This window comes from Pinus tabuliformis, chromosome X, assembly GCF_031772625.1.
Source record: "Pinus tabuliformis cultivar Carrire ecotype Pingquan chromosome X, CPIR1, whole genome shotgun sequence".
Taxonomy (NCBI): domain Eukaryota; kingdom Viridiplantae; phylum Streptophyta; class Pinopsida; order Pinales; family Pinaceae; genus Pinus; species Pinus tabuliformis.
This window is the reverse complement of record NC_142308.1, coordinates 63,122,130-63,145,615: the sequence shown is the minus strand read 5'-3', so window position 1 is coordinate 63,145,615 and position 23,486 is coordinate 63,122,130. Positions and strand designations below refer to the sequence as shown.

Genomic DNA, 23,486 nt, shown 5'->3' with positions numbered 1-23,486 from the left:
AGTAAGTGGCATAAAAGTAGTTTACCCTTGTATGCCCTGTGTTAAATTTAACGACTTGCTTCCCTCTCTCGTAAAGCTCATTAATCCATCCACATTCTTTATGCTTCACAATATCATGCATCAAAAGGTTCAATGTGTGCACCAAGCACCCTGACTAAAATATGTGTGGATGAGTATGCTCAATAACTTGTCCTGCTGCCTTACAATTTGCTGCATTATTAGTGATCACTTGAACCACATTATTAGTACCAACATCTCTGATTGATTGCAATAGGAGATCTGCAATGTTTTAGGAAGTTGCACTGACGGAAGAGGAGTCATGACATATAATAAACACTGCACCACTAGCAGAAACACCAAGAACATTTATCAAATGTCGGTTTCTAATATTTGTCCACCCATCTGATACAATGGATACCCCACAATCCACCCACTCATTTGTAAAACATGTCAAAGCTGTTTGAACCTTTGCTTTTTCTCTTTCTAATAACATTGTTCTAACTTTTTTATAGTTGGGGCTTTTGTATCCTTTTGGGGCTTCATTGATGGCCTTAACCATATCATGCCAATAGGGAGAGCGAAGCACATTGAATGGTACACTGCAAGCACAAAGAAATCAGACTATCTTTCCATCCACATCATCCCTCCCAACAACATTAAGGAAATCCCCTATTGTTCTACCTCTAGAGGTTGCAGAAGTCCCATGAGGAGATGAGCTACCAAATCTAGAGGTTGCACTTGATTCAGACTGACTTTTTTGTTTCTTGCTTTTTGTTGTGCAACCTCCTCTATTTGGATGTATTTCTACTTTGTTCAGTTGAAACGTTTGGGCAAATTTGTATCCCCACGACACCCTTTTTCTCGTCATTGCCCATCACCCCACAGAGATGCCTCTTCACATGGATATATGAACCACTATATGGTTTTCCTCCATGACAACCATGAGGGCACAAAAAATTGTAGCTTGCACCACCTTTTCCCCCTTCAAGTTTGGTCACATAGTTCCACAAGGGTGTCAATGCAGCTTTCTCCTCTAGTATTTTAGTGTTCTCTTCAGGTTCATCCCCTTCCTCTTCAAACCCTTCCTCCTCATCATACATTGGGTCATTCATATGGGGACCACTATCCTCTTGTTCTTCTTCCCTTCTATTCCTATTTCCCCTTGCCATCCTGAAAACCAAAAGTGGAATAATACATAGAAGCCAAAAGAACACCATCTTGGAATATGAATATAGGTGTTGGACAACCTGCAATTAAATGAGAAAGAAGAAAGAATGGGAAAGAGTAGGAGAGAGAGGAGAAAAATACAAAAAACAATCACAGAAAAATGAGGTAGTTTGGGTTTTGCACTTACCTCTTTAGCTCTTGCAGATGGAAGCCCTTCTTTACTCCTCCAAGCTCCTCCTTCATTGCTCCTAGCTCCTCCTCCTTCACTCCTCCAAGCTCTCCTCAAGTCTCTCTTTCCTTCTCTTTCTCCTTTCTTCTCCAAGCTCTCCAAAAATACAAGAGTGAGGAAATGAGAGGAGAAATAGACTTTTATTCCCTTCATTCTTTTCCCTAACCTAAGTTAAACCCACCCCGAACCACAATTAAAGAAAAAAAATGATTCCAACAGAGTCCTTCAACATATGTGCCTATTAATCCCTCAAGATAGCATATTCCGACCAATAAAGCATGAGGAGATGTTAGGTGGTGGGAAGAGTGAGTTAAACTGTTAAACATGCTATGAATCATATGTCAAGTCATCATGAGCCGCACTAACTTGTAAATGAGAAGGATGCCCTCCTCATCAAAACATGCATGAAAGGAAGGCAAGTGTGTAGATGCCTCCAAATGTGGGCCTACGAAGGGGCGTGCTCAAGGTGATATGATGCTCCATGTTGAAGTAATCCATCCACATGTGAATATCATCCATAAGAGTTAGGGCATTGAAGGCGAGGAGCCCTAACCATGCACATATGCATCCATCCAAGCAACAGACCATGTGTAAGCGAATGTATACCAAGTAATCTATGCCATGATGAAGCCAACAAAATGGAGGTGCCAATGCTATGTCTACATAGCTAAAACATGCTAGGGAATTCCACCGAGGTGCCATAGATCGTTATGTACAATCATCTAGTAAGGAGTGGAGACTAAAACATCATATGTTCAAGTGTAATGATATCTCCATGATAAGCATGTGTGCAAAGCACTACAGCATCAAAACCTCTAGCACATCATCATCCATGTCATCAACAATGCATGGAACGTGAACACCCTAACCGTCCAAAGCTCTTTGTGATGAAAATCACAAGGATAGTGAAAAATTCACTAGTAGAAGCCTCATGCAAAATTAGGGGCAACAAGGCCATGCAGACTAATTTCAATGTCTTTCACGTGCTTTGCTAATCATGCTTGGAATGCAAATAGAATCTCGTTTTCAATGGTTTGAACAGATTGTATGAAGATTGGTTTGATAGTCTCTTTTTTTCTTTTCATTTTTGGTATTGTTTATGGATTGGTGATGCCATGTTGAAAACATGTTTCTGATATGAAATATGTGATTGTGATAATAGAGCCAAACTCAGTTATGTTCTAAATGCCTCACTTGGTCATTGCGTAGGAGCATCTTTGTATTTGTTCAATTCCTTGCACCCTGGTGACTGGATGCTGTCTGCCAGAGAAACATCTCGCTTCTTTTTTCTGAGTTTGGAATAAATGTAACACGTAAAGCCTTTGAATGCCATTAATGAGCTTTACACATTTTCCTGTTATTTACTGAAGCATGTAGATCATAGCCAGGTTTTGAATGTGGTCATGTTGCAGGGTAAGGAACTTCATCTGAAGCAGCAATACTTCTTTGTCTCAGCTTCTTTACAAGACATTATGCGGAGATTCAAAGGCTTTCATATCAATATTGATGATTTTCCTCAAAAGGTTCTCTCTCTCTCGAATGCTCTCTAAATCTTTTTCTTTTTAAAATTAATTTTTAGACAGTTTGCATTCTAATAGGCAATTTGTTTGAACTTAAAGCATAGGAACACTTTATAGCAGGACTTGTATTTTGTAATGTTTCATAGGCACAGATGCTGCATCACATTTTCTAGGTGTTTGTAACTTTGTATCATGTTATGCTTCTCTTCTTTAATGCCAAACACGCCTTTTCCATTTTTTTATTCACTTTTTATTGGCAGTGAAGGGTTTCTGAATTAATAAATTTCTAGTTTTAAGAGTTTGGCACCTTTTCTGATTCAATAACATCCATCACCAGATAATGTTATGCTTTTTCTGTGTTATGGTTTTGGTTAAATATAAATTAGATTTTATATTGCATGTACAATCACTCTCTATTGAAGGGCATGTTTGGATTGCATGTATCGTTCCGATTTCCAGAAGGGCACAAACTGAAAGTCAAAGATGTTCTTTTTTGTTTTGATATCATGATGGTTTACAGGTAGCATTACAGCTCAATGATACACAACCTTCACTTGCGGTACCTGAGTTAATGAGGATGCTGGTAGATGAGGAAAATTTAGAATGGAGCAGAGCATGGGAAATTGTGAAGAAAGTATTTTCCTTTACAAATCACACAGTTCATACTGAAGCTTTGGAGAAAATACCTGTTGAGCTGTTAGGAAGCGTTCTGCCACGGCATTTACAAGTATGTTCCTGCCCTTACCTCTGTTGCCTTCTGACATATTAAATAAAAATATGGACAGCAAGGAAAATGTTAGCAAAAAGGTTTTCATCCAACATGTTTGTGATGCTTAAATACTGTCAAACTTGCACATCCCTTTATTGCATGTTATGATTGGATAAAAAGGCAAGCTGTTTGACTTAATTTGCAAATTAGGAAGACGGAATTTGGAGATTACAAGATATACTTTGATAAATGTTACATACCGAAGGATATATAAAATGTATATTAATTATTAAAGTCTTAGTTAATATATTAATTAATAGGTACATTTCCCTAGAGTCGAATCTATTCATTATGACTGCTCCTCTTGTGGGCTATATCAGCCCAGACCATTAATTGTAACCATCACTTTCATATCAATGTACAATATTTTATCCTTTGCTGATCACTGGATGATGGCTCCTCATAACACTAGGTACATCACAAGTATTGACTTGCAGCTGAGGTGCCAACCTTTTGTCAGCAGGCAATAATATCTTAGACCAGGAGGCCACCCACTTCCTACTACTACATTCTCAATCCACTTTTCACTGCTTTTCTGCATGCTCTGCTTCTTTATTCTGCATAGACAGTACTCTGTTCCATTCTATTTCCCCTGTCATTTGCTGTATACTTGAGAAAAGGTATTGAGAGAGAGAGAGAGAGAGAGGAAAAACTTTGATGTCTAGGGTGGATTCATCTTGTAATTAATGTAGAGAATTCTCTCCTGATTCACCATTACAAACATCACAGGCGTGATAAGCTGCTGCAGTATTTGCTATAAACATAAATATAAATATAAAGAAATTAGTTAATTAAATGAGAAGTCAAGGGGCATGTACCCTTTCACCTTGTGACCAATCAATGCTATAGAGTAAACCATCACAAGGGTTATTGTAGCATCATTCTTATTCATTCTATAAATTTATCAGTGAATACACTCACAAATTTATAAATTATTCTGCGTTCAGTATACAAGCAGGTCTGGTTTGTTACATTTGTATCAGAGCAGAAATGCTGTTTATTGTGCTGCCACCTTTCTACTGTGTTTTCTCATTTCTGCTCCCTGCTACCGTGACCAGTGTGCTGCTGTTCCCACTGCCTTTTTCTGATTGCCGGTTGCCACCTCCCACTGTCCGTTCCATGCCCTGCCACTGCTATTTCTCTATCTCGCCTTCGCCATCCTATCTGCAACACTTTGCTTTGTCTAGCCACTGTCAGGTCGACGAATGTCACTGCCACTGTGCTTTGCTTTGTCTTGCCATTGTCAGGTTGACGACTGCCACTGCTGCTGTGAGGTTTGTATCCATCATTGTATTTACTCAGCCACCATTTACATTGGTATGCTCAGCTTCCTTTAATATTTTTTTTTTATTACAAATATTTCGAAGCATGTCAACCCATACTTTGAAGGGTTGTGTCTTTTAATTCTTCTTATGGAAGTTATAATATGTAAAGAGTAACCTTTTTATATTATAGTGAAGAGAAAAGAAACTTCTCGAAAAAATTATTTTAAAAAGGAAAATTAAAAATAAAACAAATAAAAAGTTGTGTCTGGAAGTAAAAAGGCAAATTCCAAGATGGTTAGCAATGAAGAATTACATGCTGAAGTCAACTGATGTAGAGACAAGGTTAAACATACAATATCATCTCGGCAATGTGGCATGGACAGAGTTGGGGGCTGGGCAAAAGTCTTAATAAAGAAAATGATTAAACTAATATAAAAGGGAGCTAGAACTGATAATTTGATTGCACAATTGGAAGATCGATAGGAAACTACATTAAGAATAAGAAATGATAACAAGGATGAAACTGCCATGACATTTAACTACCATGGCGACATAATTGATCAACTAACTGAGAAGGTAGATGCCTTAATGGTGGAACCCTTAGTCTATTGAGGGCTGAAGCATTTTTTTCAGGTAGTACGAATGACACAAAAATTCCAGATAGAAATCATTAACAAATTAATAAAGAATTATGAAAGTGTGATAGAAGGGACCATGGGGGAGCAGTCATCTGAGTCGGCAAAATGTAAGAGGTTTTTGAATCAGGCCCCCCATGATAAGTGAAAGAGAAAAATTGACAGCTTCCAAAAATTTAGTTGGGGAGGTTTATGATTCATTCCAATGGTGGACAAAAAAAATGTGATGTTCGTTCTTTTCATTGGGAAAACTTCACGATTGCCTTATTAAAGGGGTTTCCTGATGAAAAAGATGATGACTTGTATAACAAGTTTGTACTTAAACAAAAAAGAAATGTAAACTACACGCAAATGAAAAGTTTGGGCAACTAGACAAAATGGGTTCACAGATGAGAAATTGCTAAAAATGTACATTTGTGGATTGAAAGATTAGAACCATAGTAAAATAAAACCATGGAACCCTAAAAAATTTGAGGAAGCTGGACATGTAGAAAAAATATTTGAACAGAAAAACAAGTTATCATTCACCAGGGAAGATGAAAACTGGCATCAAAACTTAGATAAAATAAACAAATGTAGATATTGTGGTGACAAATGGTCACTAGGACTTGGATGCAACAATAAGAAACTATACATTTATGAAGCAGAAAAGGACTCAAACACATCCAGCTATGAATTTTGGAACAAAGAAGAAAAAAACAGTTATAAGTGTGGGAAGAAGATACCAGGACATGGATGTGAAGCCATGTCCTTGTGTTACTATAAGATTGTGAATGGAAGGCAAGTAGAAGTACAAAACCCAGATGATGAAATCATGGTAGCATACAACGCGGATTCATACCATGACAATACACCATGAAAGGCATCACTAGCTTCAATCTCATGCATTCAACAAAATAAAAAATGAAGATAACAAACTTCAATGAAAGACGATCACTCCAAAAGATCAATTACTACTACCGATTACAAAATACCTAAGTCACCGGATTCGTCCTAAACCCCCTGCGAATCTTGAATCCGGCGAATCCAACACGATTCGGTCCGGATTCATGTCCAAATCACAGGATACGTCGTGTCCGAGGGCGTGTCGCGATTTTCAAAAGCGTGTCGCGATTTTAGGACACGTGTCCGGTTTCCAAGACTCGCTAAGCTCAGCGTGGGAATGAAAAGGGCGTGTTTGCTCATTAAAATTGTCATTTGGCAAGTGATTTGTGCTGTTGGCAAGTGATTTGTGTTGTTGGAGCAAGGAGTAAAGCATTTTGGCAGCTTCATGATCAAGTCTAGGCCCTAGTATTGATATGCTATTCATGGTAATGTTAAATTCTTAAAGTAAAAGTGACATTCTCCTTAATCTTCATTTTCATCTTTTTACTTAAATTTTTAACATTACCATGAAATGACTCGGGATGTTTGAGAGTGGTTCTGGCCTCATTGGATTTCATATGGAGAAAGTAGAATTTTAGATTTCATTCAAAATCCAGCAGACTTATCAGTTTTTCAGGATTTTAGGATTGGGGGATTGCAATGTTTCCATTGAATTTTGTCATGTATTAGGGTATGGAACTCGTATTTAATCAAGAGCACCAAACCAAGAGCTTCTGAATATGTCGCTCCCGCTCTCGTTTTCGCTCCCGCTCCCCGCTTTCGCTTTTGCTCCCAAGTAACACTGTTCCTGATGATATGGGTCTGGACACCACTGCTGAGTTGGCATTGGCCAACATGGATCTCAATGATCCAGTGCTAGAGCCTGTTAGATTTGATGACTTAGAGGGGTCAACCTCCATACCAGCAGATGCAGAGGCAACTATGGATACAATGGAGTAGAAGGATGTAGAGGAGAGCAGTGGGGACCATGATGATGGGGATAGTGATGTTGATTGATGCCTTGAGGCTTGTATACCTATAGTTGTTTTATATTTTCTATTTCTATTTGCCATTGGCATTGCACCAACACTACCTATGTAACACATTTTGATTTGATGACTTAATGAGAAAACTACAGTTATCAGTGTGTTTATCTTACTATCTTGTAGTTGTAAGTTGTCTTTCAGTTATGAATTATGAATCATGATTTAAATTTTTAATAGATTTATCATTTATGTGACCACTACCACTGACATTTATTTGAATTTTGTATGTACTATGCATGCTAATAGCTATAGATGAAGATCTATGTTTGAAATCAATAAATTTGTATCATTAATTAAAATTTGTGTAAGAAATATGATAATATCTAATTTTTAATATATATGTATATTTTTTAAATATATATATATATATATATATATATATATATATATATATATATATTTAATAAAATAATATATAACGTGTCCTGTTCCGGGGGGTCAACGTGTTTGAATCCGACACCACGAATCTCGAATCCTACGTGTCCCGAATCCCCATGTCAGGTGACTTAGCAAAATACCTATTTTGCATGAGTTTTTGGAATGTGGGAATGTTGGGAACTTGGGTATGGGTCTTTGGAACAGCTAGAGGTTTCCCCAAAATTTACAGGGAACGGCTAATCGGGAGCGGTAATATTATATAATAAAAAAATAAAAAATATTATTTTAATTATATAATTTATATAATAATCAAAATTAATATTGAATCAAAATATTCAAATATTAAAATCAATTTAAATATATAAATAGTAAATATATAATCTCTCTTATATATAAATATATTCTCTGAGTGTCTCTGCCTTTTATATATATATATAAAATGTCAAGTTCATTATCAGTTCTTTGACACATGACTAGTCTTTGAAACAATCTATCTTAAAAATACAAAGGAACAATTTTACATATGTTTCTCTAATTATTCTTAAGAGAGAAAAGCAACTCTAATGTTTAAGCATTGACTACACATACAATATGCACACACACAATCTTCTGCGATATATATACATAAACAACAAAAGAAATACTCATCAGCATGACATCCCAGATATCATCCTTACGTCGAGGTGCCACATGGTTCCTTAACCCATCAAGAGATTGCTCCAGTTTCTCAATTAAGGATATCAGTGTTAAGGATGTCTTTGGCCTTTCTTTCTATTCCCTAACCCTAGGGAATGTCAGAACTCCAAAATAATTAATCTTGAAAGCTCTTGGAACTTTCCCCAGCTCTCATTGCAGCTCCCGCTGAAAAGGTAACGTTCAGGTATTGTTCCCATACAGTTCCAAAGCTCCCGAGAGCGCATGAACCATTGGAACGGGTTTCCCACCTCTCGGGAGCGGTTCCGGTGTAACAGAGCAAAATACATTCCAAATTTCCACCACATTTTAGAATGGAAAGGATCCAGTCTGTAAGAAAAAAAAGGAAATCAACTCTATAATTCTACCAACAACCATGATAGGGCAATCACAACCTAAGACCTTGAAGCAATCTTCTATGGAATCTTGTGGCTATTAGATACTTCAGATGAATTTTTATCATAATACTGAATTGAGCTGACATCAGTAGTCTTCGAAACATAAGTTAGTTGTTTCTAGTCTGAGTGATATGAATTTGTAGATTGGTTGAAATGTCTGCTTTTATGATTTGGGTGTCGATAAGAAGTTCTTGTTATTTGATTCCCCTTATCCTGATTTGGTGATTTCTTGATTTACTTGAAGTATTTGACTTGATTTCCCCTTATCCTATTTCTCGTGATTTCTTGATTTACTTGAAGCATCTAATTTCCTTCACGTATTGAAGTCGCTTGGTTGAACACTGGATTTTCACTTGAAATTTCCTATGTTTGAATTGCAACATCTGCATATGTTTTTACTTCAACTGGCATGCCATTTTCTTGCGTAGTGATATTGACTAGTACAATATTTGCTCCTTTTTCTTCAACTGGGACTATTGCATCTGAAGATTTTGACATTTCTTTCGTGATAAGTTCTTTTGATTTATTTTTCAATGATTTTTTATCATTTTTAAGTTTCTTAATTTGCGTCAGACATTTCTCGCCATGGTCCTTGAGGCAAGTAACTTCTTCATTTTTGTCTATGATAATCTTTTCAACTTCCTTTTGTATATTTTGCATTGCCTTTTGGTTTTCTTGAAGAATTACTTTTGAGATATTTTTTACATTTTCTGGTGTTACTAAATCTAGATTCAATGTAACATCTTGTAGCGTTAGTTTTTACTTTTTGTAGTGTTGTCGCGCAGATTGACAAGACAATGCTCAGACTGGGGGCTGTCACTCTGATCCCCGATCTCTCTGTTTAAGCCTGTCTCCCGCGGCTAAGGGGGGTAGCCCTATAATATAACGATGACCAACTGTCGACCAGTTGGTTGGGAGACACGATATGAAAAGCACTAAAAGGATTTAGAAGTTAAAAGACCAGTGCCTTAAGAGATTAATTTTTAAACGATTACTTGTTAGATGATATAGAAATATAGACCATGAACAACAATCATTTGTCATCAAATATCTTGAATGATGCTAAATATCCAGTAAAACCACAAAGATTACCAAAACGAGAGAAGATGCTTAAACGATGATCCAGCGATTAAAGCTTCAAAAGATAAAATTCGATTTTAAACACTAACCAGATGTCACATTTATGCAATTTTTTTTTTTTTTTTTGAATGATCATTGAAGCACATGCAAATGATAAACATTAATCCCACATCAGATAATTTCCCGAGAATAACAGAATCTGGCCAAAGAAAAATTTCCAATTTTTTTTTTTTTTTTTTCAATATATATATATATATATATATTTTTAATAAATTTAAAAGAAATTTAAGCTACACCAAACCCTAAAAAAATGAGATTCAAGCTATATATAAAAATATTATTAAAATCTAAATCAAAACTAAAAACTAAACTAAATAAAAAAAATCAAAACCTAAATGAAAACCCCTTTCTTTCTTTTTATTTATTTATTTATATTTATATATATAAAAATCTAAATTTAAAAATTAAAGAAATCCTAAAAGAAAAGAATTATCAAAATACTAAAATTTTAATCCTAAATAAAACGATTTTTTTAATCTAAACAAAACTAAAAAGAGGGAAATAACCTATGTCTAAAACTACATCTAACAAACCTAAAACGAAATACGCGAATGCATCTAATAACGCAGAACTAATAAAACAAAGAAATCGTGACCCGTAGAAAGAAATGACAGCGGAGGGCAAACACATGGATCGGTTCGAAACATTACCTGAACACTGCATAAACGACTTCGATTTGCTCGGATTAGCTACCTGGCGTTAAATGGTTCACATCGAATGGCTTTTCTTACGCAGTCATGTCAATACCTTTTGGAAACGCGAGGCATGAACACGATTTATGCATATATGCACAGTCGACGACGGAGAGGAATGTTGCAGACGGATCTGGACGACGGTGAGAGCAGCGATAATACGCAGTAGATTCAAGAAATCACGTGGCCAGATGATGAAGACGCTGGACGGATTGCAGCCATTGAGGATCGATTTTGAAACCGTGTTGATTACAAACCCTGTGCAGATGGAGGTCGATAAAAAAAAACTGGTGTCCACAGCAGAGAAATTTGATCCTCGCTCAGTCTTCAAAGGGTCGATTGATTTTGTTTTGAATGGGAGTAGTTTTCATCATATTTTTGGTGGAGAGATTATGCAGTGACAGACACAACCGCATGGATCAATTTCATTAACATGAAACAAATTGAATCTTCATGATAATAATGCGTAGGTGACTGAGGAATTCTGCGGTGAACGATTTCGATTTGGGACAGATTTGCTGCTTGATCGGATCACGTCGAAAGTTGCCCAAAAATGCGTCTCTTTCCTGACGTTTTGCGAAACCAGTGAGACTCCGCGTGATGCTGAGGGCTTTCCACTGTTTTCGATTTCTTGTGATGCAAGTAATATCGACGATCCGGTTCCAGGAATGCTCTTCGACGGCTGACTCAAAATTTGCTTGATGAAACTCTGAAAATTTCTAGATCACGTGTATCTGTTATTGCAAAGAGACAAAACCCTAAAGAAAACTGTATAAAGCAAAAAATTTGAAACCCTAGATCAGCTTGATTAATTTACAGATTTTGGCCCCTTAATAGCCAGATTTAGCAATAAGAAAAGAAATATTTTAAAGAACAAAAATTTCAGATTTTCACTATGAAGAACTTCAGAAAATCTCTCATGCAAATTAGGAAAAATAAATTGAATGATAGACCCAGGATCAAATCCAACTGGGCTTAGCAAAAAATGCTTGCGGGAGTTGGCTGGTTCAGCCGAGAACTTCCCCAAACGCCCACCAATCTTCTTCAGTAAGGGTTTTCTGCACAGCTCAAAACAACCATCAGTAAAGAGGGCAAAAATGCTGCTAGATCTCAAAAAGTAATGGAGATACCTGCCATTACTTCAGAAACCCTAACACCACTCAAACCCTAGCAAGTGAACAAGATACCTGTGCTCACAATACTCTACAATAAGCTATTATTAATGGCTGAAAAGTAAAATATGCAGAAACTAAATTAGCTCACAGCATTCCAGATAGTAACACCAGCAAGATTTGGACCCCAAAGTCTTCTTTTATTAACCAGAAACAGATTACAAGCTAAGTCACCTGACACGGGGATTCAGGACACGTAGGATTCGGGATTCGTGGTGTCGGATTCGGGACACGCTGACCCCCCGGAACAGGACACGTTATATATTATTTTATTAAAAAATATATATATAATATATATTTCAAAATATATATATATATATATATATATATATATATATATTAAAAATTAGATATTATCATATTTCTTACACAAATTTTAATTAATGATACAAATTTATTGATTTCAAACATAGATCTTGATTCTTCATCTATAGCTATGCCTATTAGTAATTACTAATTAGCATGCATAGTACATACAAAATTCAAATAAATGTCAGTGGTACTGGTCACATAAATGATAAATTTATTAAAAATTTAAATCATGATTCATAATTCATAACTGAAAGACAACTTACAGCTAGATTTCACCATTTTTTTTAAATGGTGCAACCCTTTCAAAAGAACCAGATAAAAACTGAATCAATCAAGGTGGCACATCATGCTTGTTTGACCTCTAAATATCAACAATAATATTTGACCACTTTTTTCTTTGTAAATAACGCTGTTCCCTCCAAGCAAACCAGATTCAAGATGAAAAGATATAATGTTGTCCAGACTCCAAACCTTAGGGTTATATATCTCACATCTATACTCAGGAAAAACTGAAAGCAACCACTTCGTCAAATGCTTGCTTTGATATTAAAATATTGAACTCCATGCCAATCTCAAGCAAGGCATCTCAGTGAACCAAATCCCATTTATTACAACAACATTCCTTTAGCAGCATTTAGCATCTCAGTGAAGCAAGGGTTGTTCAAATTTGGCTCTTGAATATGCAACTACATTCAAGACAGAGGCCATATTTCATTAGAAAATCATCCAATCAATCAAAGAATAAAACCACCATTTCACACAGTTAGGATATGGAAGATACTAGAATAGGCCTTTCTTTTCTGGCAACTTATAATCGATTCATTAATCGCCAATCTTATGAACAATACAAAAGAATGCTGAAAACTCTGGCTTGACATGTCCCAAAAACAGGACACGTCCCAAAAATCGTGACACGCACTGCAAATTCGGGACACGTTATAGGACACGACGTGTCATAAAAGGACACGACGTGTCCTGAAGTTTGGACACGAATCCGCAGAGAATCGTGTCGGATTCGCTGGATTCGCGATTCGACAGGGCTTTTGGAAGAATCCGGTATCATAGATTACAAGAGAGCTTCTTCAGTACACAACTCACAGATCCAATGATCTGAAATGACCCCTAGCACCCTATTTAAAGGAAATGATCCCAACGGCTAGTTCGAGTGATCCATGTCGAAATGATCTCGACCGTCGATGAGGATCAAGACATCTCTTAATCTCATCCGTCGAAATTGTTAACTTATAATATTTTGCATGCATTCACTCAAAATATTATTATTTTATTATTTAGGGTTTTTACTTTATTTTATAATTTTTTATTTATTTCATTTTATAATTTTATAATTTTATTTATTTTATTATTTTATTTTCTTAAATGGATCATCGAACTAAGCCTTTGGAAACACCACCTAGGACCTAGGACTTAGGACTCATGAGGGGATTTAAAACATTTTCCAACCCTCAAGACACATTACATCATGACTTTTACAATTTACATCTTAAGGGGGAAAACCCCTTTATCATAGACCCTCATAAACCACCCAATTCTGCGACACAACTATAATCTAGCAGATTAACACACTAGGATTCTCCTAAAGTTCTAATAACAAAATGCATCCCGGCTTTGGGGTCAGGCTGAAGGAAAACTCTGCCGATCATAGATCGGTGAGACGAAAAACCTTCCGGGACGTAGATTATCATTAGAAAGTTAGGTCCACCTAGGCAATTTTACATAAACGACTCATATCTGCTAAGATTATTTACAATTCATACATGCAGACTGGGTTTACAATTTAAACGATCAAGCTGCTGATCACTGCAGGCTGGCACAGACACGTCGTTCAGGTGCTACCCCTTTCTGCCAAGAAAAGAGGGGGTGTACCGCATGGGTAGTTGACCGGTAGTGGTCAACATGTAGGAAAATGTCAAAAACAAATTGTATGTATTTAGGATGAAGGAACTTAGTGATTCCGTCCAAGGCGAACACAAAATTATGTCACCTCGATCGCTGCATAGGGATTAAAGAGAGAATTGTGATATAAATGTATAATATCCAATGTTTAATTGTAAGTTGGTTATGTCATATTGTTTTTTGTTCCAGAGGTCTAATTTTTCAATTCTATTTGATTCAGGAATCACCAATTGGTTGGCAAATTCCGGGTTTATATAATTGTTACTTTTGGTAAGAGCAATATAAATAGTAATACCTTTCCCTGCAAGAGTTCCCTTAACTCTAAACAACACTGAAACACAGTTAAATGAAGTTCTTGAAAATCTCCCTTCATTATTTTCCAACTTACACTCCATTCCATTTTGCTGTGTTGAGATGAATTTAGGGTTTTAAAAGTAACCCTTTCTAATCTTTATAGTAAAAGATTATTATTTTTTTTCAATAAACCTTCAAAACTTTATCATTCCTTCCAAATTTACGAATTCTCATATTATGTTTTTGACTAGGACCATTTTCTTAAATATAATTGATTTTTTGTTTGTTTTTTTGCTATTTTTTAAATAACCTCTTTCTTTTTCTTTCCTTTATTATTATTATTCTCTTTAATTTGATGAAAGGATGTCTAATCTTCTTTCTTTCGTTTCTTTTTTTTCTTTTAATTATAATACCCTTTTAAGGTTATAAGATTCCCTGATAAACCACCATTTTTTCTTCTATGTAATCTGGTACTTTTTTATTATAACCTTTTTACTTCTCCTATAGTTGGTTGAATTGCCTGTACGAATCAAATGGTGACTGACAAGTGTTACGTTGACGTTGGGTAACGTATCGTTACATAGGTAGGATGAGTGGAGCCTGTGATTTTAATTGTAATTATCATCACCCTGAAGCGAATTGATGGTCGGCAAAGCACTGGTGTTTATAATTCTTTGGTATGACTATTTATAATAATAATTCTCCACAATCATCCAAAACATTCCGGTAAGAAAAAAACAACTCGGAATGAAAATGTCACTTATGAACTGTGTATTCGAGTGGCTGAAATGGCGAAGGGCCAAAAAGAATGTCATCTTGAGTGAGCGCGGAACAGGGGAAGGACGGTGACTATGGCATTCAACTTGCATTAAGGGAGAGGTGATGGTGGCTGCTGTTGCGTGGTTGTGGTAGGACAGGTACACTAGTGGCTATGGTTGAAGCAACAGGTGCTTGGCAGCTGATTTGGGTGGCAGGGCATGGGTTGACGGGCGGTTGCCGACAATGTTCCACCAAGTTTCCGAGACGAGGAGGCGAGGGAGCAGGGATACGCAAGAGCGGCCTATGCAAAAGCTCCCCACCAATTTTTAGGAAACGTGGGGGGACGTTGGGGTCTTAACAACTTATAAATATAAAACATAAATCGATGAATCTTATAACTAAAACAAATTTAAAACAAAAATCATGACCATTGATATCATTATCATATAAATTATAATCATACATCATACATCATACATGTAAGTTTGTAACTATACAATGTAACTACTAGTCTACTAACTTACTAACAATGATTAATGAAAATAAAATATAAAATTATAAATGTTTAAAGTTTTAAACTTTAAAACTTAAACCATATTGATGTTCCACTTCAAACTATGAACATTGAATACTGAATATTGAAATAAAATTATAAAAGTCAAGTCTGATACATCAAGAGTCAAATTTTTTAATTTTATAAAGTCAAAATAACATAAGAACATATCAAAAGATAAATGAGCGATGGCGGCAACGTTTCGTTCAACGAAGGAGCAAACAGAAGGCTGCTTGGCGATGGCGGCAACATTCCCTTCAACGAAGGAGTAGACAGAAGGCTACTTGGCGATGGCAGCAGTGTTCAATTCAGTGAAGGAGCAAACAGAAAATGAAATGTGAAATGAACATACTGTTAACCCTTCCCGGTCAACAAATATAAAGAATTACGATTTTTTTGTTTCATAAAAAAAATTGTAATTTTTTTCTAGGGAAATGACCCCTCAAGACCCCTTAAGATCCCTTTTGCCTAGGAAATGACCCCAAATGGAGGAAAGGACCCTAAAAATGGAGAAAACGACCCCTTTCAAGTTTCCTTGCTTCCCCTGTTTTTTGGGAGCGTGGGGAAACGACTCCCTCTCGTCCCCAAGTCCCCGGAGCGTGAGGGAGCTAGAAAACTCGACCCCCAGGCGGGGGGACGCGACCTCGTGGAACACTGGTTGCCGACAATGTCGGTGGGAGTTGTGCAACCCGATGTCTCCTTATAATTTTCTTGTTTTTTAATTATATATATATATATATATTTTAATTTTACTTTTTAAAAATTATTTCTGTTTTTATTTTTTCTACTTTACTTTAGGTTGAACTTGCGTTTATTTTTAATTACCCATTTCCTTTTATTTGTAATTTGTAATTATTTATCTATATATATATATATACACACTTTTTTTTTTTAAATAACTCTTTTTTTGTTCCCTTCTTTTTATGACTTACTTTAAAGTTTATACGTTTTAATCCCTTGTAAATATTTAATGTTTAACTCGTATCACCGAAATATGATATTCTTTTTTGATTTTTATTAGATATTATATCTTTATGTATAACAATGATTTAATAAATCATTAACTTAATGTAAATGTATAGCCACAACTCTTAATTTGGTTGCGACTTCTGGTATCCATGAATCAAGGTACAAATGATTTGAGCTAGCACATTAAAGGCCCACAACACACAAGTCAAACAACAATACGAAAATGGTATGGATGACAATTTTGACTGTGTATGGATGTTGATTGCAGTGGAACTGGTACAAGCAACGAATGTACAAAAGACAACTAAGTGTTATGTATGCTTAGTGGTTGTGGTTTATTTTGGAAGTGGTAGTGTGATGAAAATTCAGATTAGCAATTGTGTATGAAAATTCATTATTTGGTGGCTCTTCGTCCGATGTACAAACAATGACTCTTTTGATGGCTGGTGGTTGGATTGCATGATTTATATTTATGATTAATTCTTTTATTGTTGGCACCGCGTCAAACATCCAGAATGGAAAGTACAATTACTCTTTAACTGATTGGCTTACTGGGTCCAACACTATGTAAATGGCATTTTTTGGTGCCCTTTGTACAATTTCCTTTGACCGATTGATATCTAGGGTTACCAGATTTGTCTCTACTGTTTTGTTTGCATTGCTACTTTGTTTCTCCCATAATTTCTACTTTGATTTTTATTTTAATTATTTCGATGATAGCTGCAATTCCTGTTTTTTTTTTAACAGAATGGTTAGGGATTTTATATCAACAAAGCTGGAATGGGGTCTAGTACCCTTACATAGCTTTCCATTACCAAATTTCTGCAATTCATGAGATAATTCAAAATTCTGCAAATTCTTGGATTAGAGTTCTAGATTAGCCTAAAGATATTGACACTGTAAGCCTTACACAATCTTCCCAATATATAGCAAAATTTACATGGAAGCATGACAAAATATAGACATATTTGAAACATTAGGACCAAACATATGAACCGATTTAGTTAGGCCCCTTGGAGCCATCATCCCGAAAATGATGAACCTTCTTTCCTCCAGCAGAGACATTGAAAACTACAACAATTTCAGTCTTCGGCACAACACCATTACCCAAGACCTACAGAGGCTCAAGCCGCTCGTTGATGGAACGGATATCCTCTTGAATATCGTCCATTATCAGCTCCATGTCGGCTTGTTGGCAAAGCAAATTAGTTTCAAGAAATAGTTGGAATGACATGTGTTGGCGCTCCACCATATCCTCTAATTTTGAAATGGAAACAAGCAGGTCTTGAGAGGCGTCCAATAACTTGTCCAAGACCATACTAGCCTTAGAGCTATCCATAGGAATAGAAGCAGGAGAGTTAGCCATTGCTGGAAGCAGAAAGGACTTACATTGACCTTGATCAAAGCAAATGAGAGGAAGAACAAAAAGACCAACAATAACCTAAAACACCTTTACAATATTTGAAAGCTGGGAGGGCGTGTTGTTTTTCCACTACGCTGGTGTCTAGGATAGAATATTAAATCACTGACGCTACCAAACCAAGGATCACAATGAAACTACTTTGCACAACGGAATATAAACAATAATACATCTACTAGTGCACAAAATATACACAACTTTTTAAACAAATTATGCACAACCCAACTTCATTATATTAGTCAACTTGAATAATACATCAGTCTAGGGTTCCCGTACCATGGATAATGGCACTCATACATCCACTATACAAGAATACATGAGTTTGACAGAGTTCTATCAGATGACAACGCTTGTCAAGCCTGGCGATAGATACTCGGAATTCTTACCAATAAATTATATATTATATTTGCTCTTGTTGTTTCTTGCCGTCTGTAATTTTATTTGATGGAGCAGACACCGAGATTTCCAGCATAGTTTATTGCTGCTGTCTGCAATCTGGTTTAGGCAAAGTTGATGAAGGGAAACAGATGGCCGCCTGGATTCGAAGCTGTACCACGGAGCAGCAGTATCTCCATCCGTGTTTGCTGTAAAAACAACATACGGTAACCTTTTATCAAGATATAAATAACCTTCATTTAAATCTAGTAGTTATTAAAGCTCATATCCATTTCACTCCATCTGAGCTGATAAAAATGTGATAAAATATCCAAAGATCTAAAGCAGTTGCCTTCAACCGTTAACCTTGAAATCCTATTTAGCCTCTTACACAGTGGTAAAGAAAACAAGGCAAAGCTAGGCAAAGTGTGTAAATGTTTGCATTTCGAAAGTATTTTATAAATAGCCTAATTCATTTGTGTTGTAACTGCATGTTAAACGTTTTGAAGACCTTATCTAAACACTGACACCGAGGACGAGTTCAATTCTGTTAAGATGTTCAGCTGTTCACATTGTGAACATTTAGCGTTGGAAAATTAAAATAACAAACTAAATCATTTCTTTATAATACACATCTTAGTTCTTTGATTGAGGCATTCTGTCATTTACATAAAAGGTAAAGTAAATACGATGAGTCCTTCCAAAAAATAATGTCATTTAAAGTTTAGCATCTTGTATTTGACTTCACGTTCTTACAATTGCAATGGAACTTCTCTAGCTCGATTACGGTTTCCAATCTCTAAACAGTGAAAATATTGAATAGACAATAGGCTATACATTATGCTGTTTTGAGAAAGTTTTGCATAAAATTTTCACAAGAAGCTTGTTCCAACCCTTGTCTGCCTCCGCGTATGCTTCGTCTTTTCGAAGAAAGATCAACAACATTGAACAGGACTGCAAAGTGTTCGATTTTGTGCCAAATCTTCGGGACCGAAAAACTCAACGAACAAATACGTTAGTGGACCACCAAGTTCATAAAATCACAGAGGCATTAACGTCCGCCAGGGAAGTGGATGTTTATAATTATGAGCAAACCATATGCGGTTTGGGTTTTTGTTTGAATAGATTTCAGTTGGCAATAAGTATGTATGTCGAGTATGTACGATGATTATGTTTATATATGTCGAATATGTGCGATGATTATGTTTAGGCCGATAGGACTTCTTATGCATCAACAATCGTCGCATCCAAGCATTGAAATTTCAGAAGTTGGGTTTATTGTGCATATGAAATGGCATGTGTTCATGCTTTTGAAATTTTACTCAGAGAAAAGAAAAGATGGATTTGGTATTGCATATGAATGAGATGTATTCTTCGTATATGCTTGGCCATCTATAGAGGTTTCTTGATTTTGGGTAATTAACTTAACCTCTTGATTTTGGGTAATTAACTTACTCTAAAATGAAATAAGACATTCAATGTGTTCCTTGTAATATAGATATAAACAAAACATCTAAAGAAAAGTAATTGCACAATGATCTAGTCCAAGAAAACAAGGTTTTCCACAAACCAATTAACTCTTCTAGAAAAATTCAACAATTCCAATTTAATAATCCTATCAGCCTCTCTTTGTACCTTTTGGGACAATTGCTAGTATAAATACCTTTGATTTTTTAGTTGTCACGGACATCAACACCAAAAAAACTCTAATTTTTTTCTTCTCCCCAAAAGCATGGCTAAAGCCTCACCAAGGGCATGGTGATCAAACAACGCGACTCTGATACTAATGTAATGATCAAAGTTTGTATATGCAATGGAATATTCAAAATATCTAGAATATTGAAACATCGATAATTGGACAAGTAATGTTTACATATAAGAATGCTGATTGTATAAGAGATATGAGATATGATTACAAATGAGGCGTTGCTTATATACCTAGGTAGGTGCCCCTTCATGGACAATCATGTCCTTAGAGACATGCCTCTTCTATACTTAGCGTTATTTAATTAATCATTATTATTTATATTTATATCATTTTTATATAAATTATCTTCATAACAAACCCTCAATAAATTACTTAACACAAATTAATGCAAGTAAACTAGCTAATTCAAATCTAAGATAAATACATTGAGCTAACAAATCTGAAAATGTACAGTGGAAATGAACAATAGACACACATTTATCCTACATATTTGGCACACGAGATTTTCGGGCAAAGCCTGTGGAAAACCCTGAAGGGAAAACCAATCAAGAGTGAAATTTTATTGATTAGTTCACATGAATTTTTTTGAGTTTACAATAGCAATAAAAGCCAACAGTAAATGCATTGTACATTGGTTTTCATGCCTAGCATTGTGTACGACTTGTATGATCTTGTACCTTGTTCAAACGCCTCGAAAAAATGTCCCTAGAATTGTTGTGCGGTACTATACGACCTTCAAAACTATTGCACGACCTGTGGAAAACTCGCTATATAGTGTACCGTTAATGTGATCGTCTACTTAGAACGTGTGCCCCTTCCTTGCTTTGGGAAATGCACCCTCCCTCTTGTTGCCCCTCTTCTCCTTTAGCTCTCCAAAATCTCTCTCTCGAAATGTGTCTCTTCACTATCCAAAATCTCTTTTTATGTTTCATTAAATTGGTTGTAGCTAACCCTAAGATCTTCAATGGTCAAGATTAGATTTTGCCCTTCCAAGATCAACTATTGTGATTTAATCTCTCATTGAGGCCAATTAAATTACTTAAGTGACCCAACTTAATAATATAAAGTTGCTTTCACTTTATGATTATTAATATAAAAAACACATTATAAAATCACTTTTTAAAGTCATTAATATAAAAAGTACATTATAAATTCACTTTATAAAGTCGCCATCTAGAGAGTGTCACTCAGACACTTCCACATGCTAGGCATCACCAATGCGGAAGTACATGTTCGAGATATCATTTTCAACATTAAAAAATAAAGAAAAAACCAAAAACGCATGTTATCTATCCCTGATATTTTGTGATATTATCTGATATTCACAACCAAGGGTTGAGAGGAGATTTTGCGCTGTTGCCTTCTTTAAGCACTATGACTTCTCCTCTTCCTTCATCCATTGCTAAGCCGTCTTTGGAAAGGGAGTTGGCTTGCTGCGCCCTGTGCTAGTAGATATGATCAAAGGAGAAGTGAGTGAAGAAATTATTATGAATATTGATGTCATGATAAACAAGAAGTAATGTGTAATTCCTCAGCCTTGATGTGCCATTCATCCAATCAATAACAACTTTTGAGTCTCCATATATGTGCAAAGAGTCAATGTTGTTCTCCTTGGCCTACTTTAAGAGAATCCTGAGTGCAGATAATTCTTCCAAGATATTTGTTGCATGTCCAATATTCCCACAAAAAATTATGACATGGTTTTCATTAATGTAAACTGCACCTCCTTTTCCACCTTTAGGTGGCATCATTTGAGTGACACAAGTCCAAGGCATGTCTTTTTGGATAACATCACCTAGGGAAATTGGCTTGGAAGGGCTAGACTAAGAGAAGACTAAAGATATAATAGCTTGTACTTGGATGGCCACTTGAAGGGGAGAATGACCCTAATTGTAAAAAATAGCATGGTTTTGTTTTAACTAGATACCCGAGGCAATCACCAAAGGAAGGGCTCTATATTTGGAATTGTATTTTGCAGCATGCCATTGTTTTAAACAATCATATATGTTTTGGCCATACCGCTATAGGTCTAGGCCCGCCTTTGAGTTGATTTCTTTCTAGACTACAAGAGCAAAAGGGAAAGTGATAAATATGTGGAGAATCAATTCAACATTAGTTAGATAGAGGGCACACTTGATACGACTAGTCAATGATTGTTTTTGAAGTATTTCCCAAGTAGGAGCCTTATTCATATAAATGAGCCACATAAACATCTTGGCTTTAGGGGGAATGATATTTATAGATCCTTTTTCCCCACTAGGGAGGCTCCTAGGTACCTCCAATTTGAACAAGATAAAGGTGTCCCATACTTGGTGAGTATTCTCTAAAAGGTTTGGGTGACCAAATAAGTTTGTCTTCTCCATCAAGCACATTAAACAAAGAGTTTTTTAGAGTTGTGCCATAGGACATCCATTGTCGTCTCTAGATTTCATCAATATTGAAATCTTCAAAAGGTAACCATTTGTGAACATGGTGAGTTGGATAATAGATTTGATTGAGATGAACAAACCCAACAGAGTTTAGCTCATGCAAAAATGCATCAGAAAGGACATGCTTATTGTTTGCACCAATTACCACATTGTGCCCATTACCCACTTTCCAACAGAGACCACCACCAATTATATCAAATGCTTGTATCACTGCTTTCCAAATTATAGAGCCATGTTTGTGGGACTTTACTGGAGATCTGATCCAATCAATGGGAGATAGAGGATGAATGTATTTCTTATACATTATAATTTCCCATAATCCTAAACTTTGAAGCAAATGCCATACCCCTTTGGTAGCAAGGGCCTTTGAAAAGCAAAGGAGATTTTTCAACACCCACCCACCCATGGCCTTTGGAGTGGTAATGGATGATCAAGTAGACAAAGCAAAAGGACGAGAGTCAATATACTCCGACCAAAGGAAGTGAAGCGAGAGTTGCTTTATTCTATGAAGGATTCCTGAAGGGATCCAAGAGAGGGAGGCCCATTACACAGGGATTGCTTCAATTTCCGCTTTACATAAAACCAACCTGCCAGCCCTGGAGAGCCACTTGTTTCTCTAGAGAGAAATACTTTTTTATATTTTTACCAATAGCCAATTCCAATCAATCTTCTTTTAATTGTTCAGTTCCAAATATTTGAAAGTATCCCTCACAGAAATTGGAGAAACAAGAAAAATGTTTCGAAGATGAAATTTGTCCTCATCAGAGAGGTTTGTTGCATAAATA

At 36.0% G+C, this 23,486-nt stretch overlaps 1 protein-coding gene across 3 annotated transcripts in view; it reads left to right on the top strand.

Moving 5' to 3' along the window:
* LOC149138333 (uncharacterized) overlaps positions 1–23,486 on the top strand; it is a 439,570-nt gene that overhangs the window by 151,917 nt on the left and 264,167 nt on the right. For all 3 annotated transcript variants that reach the window (XM_089447178.1, XM_089447177.1, XM_089447176.1), the window contains 2 exons: positions 2,809–2,919; positions 3,437–3,643. In XM_089447178.1, coding sequence (XP_089303304.1) covers positions 2,809–2,919; positions 3,437–3,643 — 318 coding nt within the window. The remainder of the gene's footprint in view (positions 1–2,808; positions 2,920–3,436; positions 3,644–23,486) is intronic.